Genomic DNA, 11,433 nt, shown 5'->3' on the forward strand with positions numbered 1-11,433 from the left:
CGTCCACAGGAAGCTCAGGGATGAAACTGCAGAGGGGGAGGCTGTCATCACAGAGGTGACCCCCCAAAGTCACAGGAGTATGTGCACACACATGGAAACTGTGCATGGAGAGGAGGGCCCAGGACAGAGTCCCCAGGAGACCCAACATTCAAGGGGAGAAGGAGGGGGCAGAGCTGCTGACAGAACCCAGGGAAGAGCCAGGGGCGGGTTGAGGAGTCAAGGGAAGGGTGTGTGCAAGCAAGGAAGGGCCCCTCGGGAGGCAGCCCAGCAGCATCCCAGGAGCCACAGTCTGGGTTCAAATCCTGTCTCTACAACTTATCAGCTATGTTGACTTTGGGCCTTAATTTCCCTATGTGTAACCTGGGGCTAATTTACTTTTCGACAAAAAGGAAGATAAAGGGCATGGAGGGAGGCTTGGGTCACAGGTTCCCCCGGCCCCCATCCTAGGTCTCTCCCACCAGACTGGCACCAGTCCCCGGAGGCCAGAAGAATAGATGAGCGAATGAAATCAGGGGCTGCCCCCCGCCCTCAGAGTAGAGGGCAGAATGGGAGGCAGCTTTCCTCGGTCCTCGGCAGCTCCAGCACCAGTCTCATCTATCGCGGAAGGGAGGTGGAGAAGGCCCCAGGTGTGCTGTGTCCTTCCTCTTGGCCTCAGTTTCCCCACGTGGGAAACAAAGCCATGAATCTGCCTGAGCTCGGAGGCCCTTCCGCCTCTGATGCTCTGCGGCAGGACGAACGGAGGAAGGGTGAGGGGAGAAAGACCTAATCCAGACCTACTGGTCCTGCCCCAGGGGAGGAGGTCCCACAGGGGTCTGGGTCCCCATTGTCCCCAGGGACTGGTCCCTCCAGAAGAGGGTGGCAGCCGGACCAAGGAGGGCAGAAGCAGAGGTGCCAGGATTGTGCTGACACAGCTGTTCCTTCTCCCCTCCTCTCTCCCTACCTACCCCTCCCCTCCAAGGGGACAGCCGAGCCCGGCAAAAAATAAACCCAAAGGCAGTGACCTGGACGGGCCCGAGGCTCCCAGGGCGGAGTGGCAGGGAAGCAAGGACGGAGGAGATGACCACACACCCCACAAAAAGCGAAAGGGTGCCTGATCGGATCCCCCCTGCCCCCCCCCACCAACAGAGGGGCTCAAAGGGAGCAGCTCCATCCACTCTCCTTCCATCACGCTGGGAGGGTTGGGTGCCACCTGCTTGATAGGCACAATGGGCAGAGTAAATCTTGTCCAGGCCAGCTAGACATGGGTTCCCAAGTTTTGGAAAAAGTACCCCAGGGAATCTCACTCTACCTCCTGGTTTGGGGCAGTCAGTCCTTCCTCCTGTCTGACCTCTATCTCGCCTGCTTCAGTGGGCCCATTTATCTCCAGCAAGCTGCTCTCCCCGTCTCACCTGCCTGGCCTAGATGTCTGAGGAGTCTCAGGAGAAAGCGTTCCCCAGACTTCCCTGCAGGGACTGTGGAGGGGCCCTGGGCAGGAGACCCCGCTCCACCCACTGTTCCCCAAATCTTTGAGAGGAAGGAATCGCTGAGCTCCCTGCTCCCTTGCCTCCCTCCCTCAGGCACTGCCCAATTAGTCTGCTGCCTGGGGCTGCCCCTCCCCGTCTCACCTCCCCAGGTGCCAACCCCCAGGGCACGCAGATCCTGCCCTAGGGACAAGTCGCCCAGAAAGCCTAGAGTCCTGGGGGGAGTGCTTTACGGATGCCCCAGAAGTGTGACCAGCACCCTCTCCCCGGCCCCTCAGAGTCCCCGCTGGGGGCAGGCAGCCTTCCCGGTGCCCTTCTAAGTGCTGCCCAGTCCTCTGAGGAGCTCAGGAAGAAGGTACTGGAGGAGAACTGCCACCACCCCGCACCCTACCCCTACCCCCACCCTACAAAACTCAAGGTCTGAGACAGCGGCTCCTCCCATGCATCCAGAGTCCCTCTGTGCCAGGCAGCCCTTAGGATCCACTTTCCTGCTCAGCCCCATTTTACAGAGGGGGAGAGTGAGGCTCAGGGACTGGGGTAGAGCAGGGGTGGGCACCTTCCCAGTAAGTGTCGGGACTGGGACCTCTAAGTCTCCTGTGGGATTCCCCGTCCCTATTCCCCAGAACGACAAGCTCAGGAGAGAGTGGGGGATGGCCCTCCCCTCCCAGGAGTCCCTGGCTGTCCACCTGGGCACCACGGCTTCACTTCCACCTGCCTGGGGCCAGACTAGCTGCAGAGTGTGATAACGAGGCCCACATCTCAGCCGTACAGCAACAGCCTCACATACGCCATCCTCCCTGTACACACACAGACACGCTCACACCTACTCCGTCTCTGCGAGTCCCTGGGAGAGGAGGCAGGAGAGCCCAGTGGTCCAGGCAGCCTCTACAGCCTCCTCACTGGGCATCCCTCCCCCCCCGCCCCCCCCCCGGACTCCCGGCGGGGCGCAGGCGTGGTCTGTCTCTCCCTCTGCCTCCCCAGACCTGGTACGGAGTTGATGCTCTTTAACTCTGTTTGTCAAGGGAAGGAAGGAACAGTCAGTGAGATCCTAGGCACCCAGGCTGACGTCCCGGTGCCACCATTACGCTCGCTGTGTGACCTCGGGCAAGTGGGTGATGTCCCCTCAGCAGCCCCGCTTTCCTCAAGTGTGAAGTGAGGATATGTGCCACTATTGTGTGCCCACCTGATGTAATGGCTGTGAGGGTTAAGTGAGAGGATGCCGGGAAGAGGCAGGGCACGGCGCATCCTAGGCGCTCCTCGGATGTCCACAGAAACGCGTCCTCAGGCTCCCGGCGCAGAGCCGCTCACCCCGTAACCCAGGCGAACGCAGCTCTTGGTCACTCCCAGGTACACCCAGACACACTCACCGTGCTGACAAGGACATCCGTCAAACCTCTCTCCAGGAAGGAGCACAACAACGATAATAACGATATAATAATAACGGTGATAAGATAACGGCTACTATTTGCGCCCAGCATGGTGTCAGGTGCTTTAACTCGGCCCTGACAATTCCAGAGGCGGGTATTATTAGTCCTACTTTTCAGATGAGAAAATGGAAGCTCAGAGAGGTTAAATAACTTGCCCAAGGACACATAACTGCTAAGAGTGGAACCAGAGATGAACCCACATCTGTCAGACTCAGATCCCATGTTCTTAACCCCCTGCGAGGCAGCCTCTGGAGGAATGAAAAGTAGCCCCTCTTCCTCCACCTCAGCCCCACAACTCCCATACAGGGGCCTTTAACAAAGGGGCCGCCTACAGGTCAGACACTCAGAATTCCCCTCTGGGCCCCCTAGCCCACAAGAGGGTCGGCCCTGGCCAAAGACCCACATGGGTGCAGGGGAGGAAGGGGGATGAGAAAACCTCCAGCTGGCTTCTCCAAGTCTGGGGAAGTTCCCTGCACAGCCTCCTCTGGGGACACGGCCTTGGCCCGCTCTGCAGAGCCTTCCTCTCTCCTTGTTCCCCAGACAATTTCGGCTCCCCTGACTGGCTCAGAGAACCTTAAATTAATCACCCATTCAAACTGCTGCCATCAGCCCAAGAATAATCACCGCTTGAAACTCTCCTGGCTCCGGCATTCTGAAAATATAGGCTTCTGCAGCAATAGGGATTGAAGTTAGACAACCAGCAGGGCTTCATCGATGGAAGGAATGAATGTACCATGGAGTTGGGGTGGGGTAGCAGACAGTGAGAAATCCAACCTGCTCTAGTGACCCCAAAGGAGAACGTGGAAAGGAGGGAGCAAAGGGGGTGTAAGGGGTAGGGAGAGAGATAGAATAAGGGCTAGAAGCCCGGCAGGATGGTCTCTCCATTATGCCCTTCTTACAAAGACCAAACAGAAGGACCAGGACTGAAAAATAGCGGCACGAAAAATTTGGGTCACACCTTAAGACTTTCTCCATCGCAAAGCCAAGTTCTTGGAGCAGTCTCCCCTATTGGCTGGGCAAGGAAAAATACTATCTAAAGTCCTGATCTGGGAGGCAGAAGGCCTGGGTTACTGGCATAGTTCTACCACCGACTCATCAGATGTGACCTCGGACGAGTATCTGCCCCCTTTCTGTGCCTTGGTGAACCCAGCAGTGCACCGCAGGGCTGGACAGAGGACCTCGGAGGGAGCTTCAGGAGAAGCAAAGGCCAGCAAAGTCCTAGGAAGCCAGCCACACACTCCCACGAGGGTCTAGGGCTGCCCTCCAAGGCGGATGCACAAACACACACAGATCCATAAGGGCAGACCTGTAGCTGTGAACAGGTGGAGGCAGAAAACGCAAGAGATGGGGCCGACTCAGCTCCGTCCTAGAGGTCTAGCCTGGGGCGCAGGCCCAGGTGTGCGTCTGTGAAGGCAGAGAAAAGGTGGGAGCAGCTGTGCATTAGATTTCTTTGCATTGGATGTATGCTGTGTGTGCGCTTGTGACACCCCTGGGCAGGTGTTTCCAAGTGGCCAGGAGTGCGTGCATGAGACAGACCAATGGGCATGTAGCAGGGATATGTGCGTGTGCAAAGCCGTGCACAACAAAAGTGTGACTGCACTGGGTGAGGCTAGGCAGTTTCCACCCGATTCCACAAAATTCTGCCGCTGCCCACTCCCCCAACAGCCCGTGTCCTGGGGGGACAGGGGGACAATGACGCAGGAGTGTGGCTCCTGAGCAGCCCAGGGTTGGGGTGCCGGCCGGAGCTGAGGTGCAAGAGGAAGACAGCACCGAGGCAGCACCAGCTCTGGGCTGAGGCTCCTCCACGCTGACCGGGGGGACCTCTCTTGAGCCTCAGTTTCCTCACCTGCAAATGAGGAGGACCCCAGCACCTGCCTTACCACGCTGCTAAAGGACACAGTGAGAGTGGTTTATAAAGGGCATCAGCACGGTGCCCGGCACATGGCTGATGCTCCACGTGTGACCAGCAATTTCAGTTCAAACTCCAAGGGCCAACCCAGGCAGCCTCAGGGAGCAGCGGGGAGGCCCTGGACAGAGCATCACGAGTCTCCGGCCTGAGCCTGCATCTGCCACTGATCCACTGTGTGATGTCAGTCTCCAGAGCCTCAGTTTTCCCGTAAACAAAATGGGGCTGTCAAAATGTGAGGACTCACCTAGCAGGGGTGCCTGCCCGGGGGCTCTGGGCACCTTCTGCTGGGATTATTTCCAACGCAGGTGATGTTCTTTCTGACAGTCAGGGTGGGAGCTTGGTGGGAGGCACCGGGGTTGGGAGCCTGAGGGGCCCAGGAGCTGCTGCTACCTCCTCCCCTCCCCATTCCCACAGCTTCTGACCCCAGGGACAAGGCTGACGAAGGATGTTTACAGAGCATAAACCTTCACTTAGAGAAAGTTCGCGGGGCAGCTGGGGGCTGGGAGCTGCAAGAGTCTCACAGCAGCGGCAGGCAGCGTGGGGAAGATGAGGGGAGGTGGGGCTTTGGTCTGTACCTGCCCCTTTCAGCCCTCTGACTTCAAAAGGGAGGCCAGGGTGGCCTTTGACAGGGTGCAGCAAGGAGGCGAACATCCCTTCCAAAGGCTCAGAAGCAGGATGGGCAGTGATGTGGTGTTTCTCAAAATTCAGGGAGCAGGGACTGTGAAGGGCTGAGGGCTGAAATCAGGAACTGGGGCACAGGGGGTGTAGTAGGGGCTTGGTGACAGGACCAAGGGCCTAAAGAGATGAGGGAGAGCTTGGAGAGGGGACAGCAATCCTTCCTTCTGGGTCTCAATGAGAAGAAGACAGGAGTCAGCGGTTCCCACTTCCCAGAGGCCTGCGGCTGCTGGCAAAAGCGCTAGAACTGGGGCTGGTCCTCTGGGTGATGTTCCACACCTCGGGGCCAGAGAAGGTGCAGGTTCTGGGTGGGGCTCAGAGGGACATGGCTGGCAGGTGTGAGGGAGGTGTCCCCTGGGGTGAATGGACCCGGCTCACCTCAATTCCCTCCTTGCTGAGTCCTTCTCTGGCAGGCTTTTCTTCTGGGGCCCCTCCCACCAGGGCCTGAGTCTCTGGGAAGGGGGTCCTAGCTACCTGTGCACACTGGACTCCCCTCACTTGGGCTGCCTGTGAGAGTCATTGGGGCTGGGGAAGGATTTGACCAAAAGTGCAATAATCAGGCTAGAATTCCAGCAGCAGGAAGAACTTCCTGGCTCGCCCAAGACCCTGCAGTGAGTGACTGCAGAGCCCCACATCTGGAGCTCCTCACGAACAGGAGAGGCCTCCTGTGCGGCCCCCTCCCCCAGGTCCAATCATAACACCAACCCCTCACACTCCCACAGGCCCTTGCGGCTCACTGAGTTCTTTCCCACCCATTACCTCGTCCAAAAGGGAGGCCCGCAAGGCTGGGGTTTCTACCCACTTGGATGGCCTAGAGATCTAAAGCTCAGAGAGGCGCAGTGATCAACCCAAGATCGCACAGCATGCAAGAGGTGGGGTTCCTGACCCCTCAGCCCACTCTGACCTCTAAGATGAATGACCCGAGATCCCCAAATGTCCGGACGTTTTCACACCACATTTCCTCTCCCAGAGTTCCTGAGAGATGCCTCAGCCCTGGGATCCTGGTGACAAGTGGTCAGAACAACCATGTCCCTGGCCAGGGCATTCCTGGCATCCAGAAAGGGCAGGATGTGGGGCAAAGGTACTAGCGGATTTAGCTCCTGGAGAGGAAGGAGAGGCCCCTCCAGAGGAGGTGAAGACAGTGCTGGCCAGAGGACACGAGGCAAGTCCTTCACCCTCATAGGGGCTGAGAGGCCAGGCCTGGGGACTAAGGACCTCCACCTCAGAGCTCTATTGCTTCCCCAGGCCCAGCCTTGCCGCGGAAAAGTCATCTCCCAAGAGGAGCCCGCGGAGGATGCAGCTGCTCCCTGCGAAGTGTCTCAGCCTCCACGGGCACCCAGGCTGCAGGGTGGGCAAGGGCGCCTCAACGCAGCGGCTCTTCATTAGCACTCCCCTGCCCCTCATCCCCAACTCCACCGTCCCTGCTACCCCAGCAGAGAACCCGCAGCACTCCAGCAGCCCTCTCTGCAGAGAAAAAGATTCATCCAGGCCCTGCCAATGGGCATTGGGGGTTGGGCTACTCCTAACCATTGACCCTGACCCTAAGTGCGACCTCACGTCCAGAGCATCTCAACTCTCTGCCCCCGCGCCCCCCCCCGGCCCGCCACAGGAGGTCTCTGCACCGAATCGTGGCTGCTACCTTCAGGAGCAAACAGGCTGAAAGAGTTCCCTTCCGCTACCCTCCCTGTGGTCAGGGGGCTCCTTTGCCAGCATTTTCCTCCCCTCCGCTCTGAAATTCTGTGGGCCAGCTAGGATGGGGCAGAGGCAGGCAAGCAGACAGCAGAGGGTCAGGCAGGAAGACAGACCAAAAGACAGGTGGAAGCAGACAAGTAGAAGAGTAAGATTCAGGTGGACAGGTGGATAGACAGATGGACAGACAGGCACCCAGATAACTGGACAGGCCAACAGAGGGATGGAAACAGACAAGCAGAAAGACTGTTGGATAGCTGGAGAGACAGAGACAGGACAACTCACACACCGGCAGAAACTCACTCCGGCAGAGGGACAGCCAGACAGGCAAAAGGACTGTGGGACAGTCAGGTGGACAGGCAAGGGGACCACCCAGGAGACCCCAAGACTAGAGGGCCCTCTCTGGGGGCAGCAATAAGGGATTAATATCGGCACATTTCCCAGGGACCAGAGAGGTCTCTCTTCCGGGCACCTTCGAGCGTCTGAGAGCCAGGCCCAGCCCTTCAACTGATATCTGCGGGGCCTCTCATGTTCCCGGCTGGGCCAGGCCGTCCCCCAAGACTGAGCTCTGAGCTGCCAAAATTCGCTCTTTACATCCAAGAAGGGTCAGTGTTTTTGAAAGTTGTAGGAGCCTGGCGAGGGGGAGGAGGGGGCCCGCAGCGTGAGTGTTTCCAAACTTACTCCTCTCCTCTTTCTTTTTCCCCAGGGTGCCCAGAGCCAGGCCTGGTGCAGCGGCCAGCAAGCTGGGCAGGCTAGCTGGCCAAGCCTGCAGGGCAGGCGGCAGGGCCCACTGCTGCCACTGGGAAGTTGAGGGTGGATGGCAAGACTGAGTGAAAACTCAAAGTCAGACAGCACACGCCAGTGTCTGAACTCTGGTGGCTCAAGGGGACCCCAAACACCTATAATTGGGGACCAGCCCTCGGCTGCGGGGGAGATCGTCCCTGGAGAGGGACATCTCCGAGGGGAGTCCAGGTGGGAGGCCACTGTAGCTACAGAGCTGGGGAGAAGGTGACGGAAAGTGTGCGGGGGCCAAAGGGCCCTCTGTGTCTGGGACACAGGGAGACAGAAGTGAGGAAGAGGAAAAGGGAGCCGCACTTTAGTGGCTGCCGATTGGAGAGAGATGGGGGACAAGAAGCTGGACGTGGGGCGTACAGGGGACAGAGAAGCAGGGGTTGGAGATCAGGATGGAAATCAGGAGTTGAGGTGGGGGAGGTCAGAAGCCAGGTCAAGCTGGGGTCAGGACTTGGAGAGCGGGGGGGTTTAGGGGCAGGCTGTGGGGGGGAGGGGGGATCGGAAATCGGGTTCAGGCCTGGGGGCAGAGCTATGAGGGTCGGCCGACCGGGGGGCTGGGGGGCAGGAGGCGGAGCCAAGGCGGGGCAGCAGTCCCCCGGGAGCCCAGGCTCCGGCAGGGGCCACGCGGGGCGGCAGCGCGAGGGCACGGTCGGGAGCTCGGGGTAGCAAACTCACATGAAGACGTGGTAGACGAAGGCCCAGCCGCGGGGTCGCTCCAGCACGTTGTAGACCCAGTTCTGCAGGCGTCGGTAGCGCTTGTACGCGACCGAGGAGCGCTGGCCGCAGGCGGAGCCCGAGCCCGAGCCCGGCCCTGGGAGGGGCGCGCCCGGCGGCAGGGGGCTGCCCAGGAGGCCCAGGCGGCGCGGGGAGCCGCCCCCGCCCGCCTCGCCCCGCTCGCTCTGCACCGCCGTGAGCGCCACCAGCTCGGCGCGGGGGGCGTCCGCGGGCAGGGGGGCTAGGCCGAGGCGGCGCGGGGGGGCCTCGGCCATGGGCGGCGCCAGGCGGGGGGGCCGGGGCCCGGGTCCGGTCCGGGGCTGGGGCGCGCGAGGGGCGCTCAGCGGCGCATGTCTCGGACCCAGGGCCGGCGGGGCGGCCCGAGGCGGGCGCGGTCGGCGGGGGCTAGGGGCCGGGCCGGGGCCGCTCCGGGGCCGGGGGCGGGCGCTCAGAGCCGGGGGGCCGCCGGAGCCCGCGCTGACCGCCCTCTTCCCCGGCGACTGGGGCGGCTCTTTCCGACTCCAACTCTCTTATTACGCGCTCCATGCCGCTCGCCTTTCCACCTGCCGCCGGCGCGCCGCTCACATGTCAGCCTCCCCCGCCCCGCCCCTCCCCCGCCGCCCCCGCCCGTCCCGCGGCCGCCTTCCCAAATCGGGAGGGAGCGAGCGAGCCGGCGAGGCCGGGCGGAGGGAGGGGACGTGCGGAGAGGCGGCGGGAGGGCGCCCCCGCCGCGCGGGCCGCCGAGTCGGGGCGGGGACCGGACCGCGTGGCGGCGGCCCCCGGCTGGTGCGAGCGGAGCGCCGGGCTGCGCGGGGCTGCGTGGACCCGAAGGCCGGGCTGGGGGCGGGATGCCTCATGTGCGGTTGTGGGGAGTGGGGCGAGGAGTCACGGCCGCCGTCACGGATGGGACGCGGGTCCCGCGGAGTTTAAGTGTGAGTGGATGCAGAAGTGCCTGCTGTGTGGGCGCAGTGGGTGGCTGTGATGGTGAGATTGAGTGAGGAGGTGCGGTGTGGATGGGCGTGCAGGGTCCGGGCCTCTGGCGGTGGCGGCGTCAGGGAGGTGTGCCCCGTCTGGCCGTGCCCCGTGCGCGTGGGGCGGGGTGCGCTCGTGCCTGAAAGGCCTGTGTGTGCAGCACCGTGGGCCTCAGGTGTGTCTTCTTTTCTGCCCACCCCACCCCCGCCTCTGAGCGTCCCTTCTTTAGGATGAGGGAAGAGCCTCCGCTTAGGCCACTCTGCCCCAGAGAAGAGTCTCCTCTGATCAGAGGGGCCTGCTCCGCAACAGCCCAGTCTGAAGCGCGCCCTTGCCTCGCTTCCAGGGCAGGGCAAGGTTCAGGGCACACAGGTGTTGGGAGGTGAGCTCTGAACCAGCGCGGAGGCCGGACAGCCTCCTCCCCAAAGGCTCACAGAATCGCACCCAAAAGCGGCGAGACTTTCCCCCACGGCACTCCCTCTCCAGCCGGAAAGTTCCTGGTGCCTGACCTACTCTCTCTAGCTTTGGGGGAGGCCTTTTCGTTCCCTTTAGCCCTCTTGGCCCAGCCCACGGTGGTCATATGGGTTTCCCGATCCTCCTTCCCTCGTCCCCTGACGAAAGCTTCGGCCACACCAGCCGCTCCCCCCGCAGGCCCTGCCCCAGGGTGAAGCGCTTCCGCAGCGAACTCTTCCCGGTTCCTCCGGGAGGATCTCGGGGGACGAAGCAGAGCGGGAGGGGCGGGGGACGGGGTGGGAAGGCGAGCTCGATTCTCAGCTGTCAGCAAAGGCAGCATTGATCTGCTGAGCGCCAGTGGGGGAGGGAAGGAGGCAGAGCTGCCGGCGTGCTGGGAGGGGGCTGCAGGGACCTGGGGGACCCCAAACTGGGCTTGACAGCCGTTTACACCCCTACCCCAACAATGACCCTTTTCCCTCTGCGTAGCAGAGGCTGCCTTTGGGGTCCGACCTGAATCCCTCTGGCTGCTCCTGGCCCCAGGTGTGCGGAGGGCCAGAGCCTGGTGCCCCTGGGCAGTTTATGTCCCGTCCTCACTGGTAGCTGGGGAAGGTTTCTGGACCCCGGGGCTCAGCTATGAATGCACTGCCCCGGCTGTGTCAACCCATCGTCTCCCCATGAGCTGCAGCTAGCACTCCCTAGATAGGCAGCACTGCCCTCCCAGACGCTATGGGACTGCCTGACTGGGCTTCCTCAGTCAGGGGTCCTGGGGGGTGGACTAAGGCCTGGGGACTTGAAATGGTGGGAAGGAAAGCAGTTGTAAGGGATCTGGGGGGTGTTTCTTGGGGGTCTTCTTTTTTTTTTTTTTTTTGCGGTACGTGGGCCTCTCACTGTTGTGGCCTCTCCCGTTGCGGAGCACAGGCTCCGGACGCGCAGGCTCAGCGGCCATGGCTCACGGGCCCAGCCGCTCCACGGCACGTGGGATCTTCCCGGACCGGGGCACGAACCCGTGTCCCCTGCATCGGCAGGCGGACTCTCAACCACTGCGCCACCAGGGAAGCCCTCTTGGGGGTCTTTTTGAGGCTCTTCTTATGCGCAGAAATGGCACTTGAACACAGGTTGCCCTTTATCAACACTCAGAATATCGGAAATGGGGTCTGTTCTGGGAAAGAGGATCATCGGGCTCAGCATCACCCCCGGATGCCACGCCTCTCTTCCCACTTAGGGGGCTGCGAAAGTCCCTTCCTCTCCTTGTGAGGAGCCCTCGCTGCGAGGAGAGGGTCTTTCCTCACCTTTCCCAACTCCAGCTCCGGATGCACCCCTCAAAGGCAGCAAGAGGAAGAAAGAG

General features: G+C 61.5%; 1 protein-coding gene across 5 annotated transcripts in view; it reads right to left on the reverse strand.

Annotated features, from left to right (window-relative positions):
- Window positions 1-8,941, reverse strand: part of KCNQ4 (potassium voltage-gated channel subfamily Q member 4) — a gene marked incomplete at its 5' end in the record, with an annotated part of 55,106 nt that extends 46,165 nt beyond the window's left edge. For all 5 annotated transcript variants that reach the window (XM_082663897.1, XM_082663896.1, XM_082663895.1 and 2 more), the window contains one exon: window positions 8,628-8,941. In XM_082663897.1, the coding sequence (XP_082520023.1) occupies window positions 8,628-8,941 (314 nt within the window). The remainder of the gene's footprint in view (window positions 1-8,627) is intronic.
- Window positions 8,942-11,433: the final 2,492 nt, after the last annotated feature.

The sequence above is a fragment of the Grampus griseus genome (genome assembly GCF_964374135.1).
Source record: "Grampus griseus genome assembly, chromosome: 1".
NCBI classification, from domain to species: Eukaryota; Metazoa; Chordata; class Mammalia; order Artiodactyla; family Delphinidae; genus Grampus; species Grampus griseus.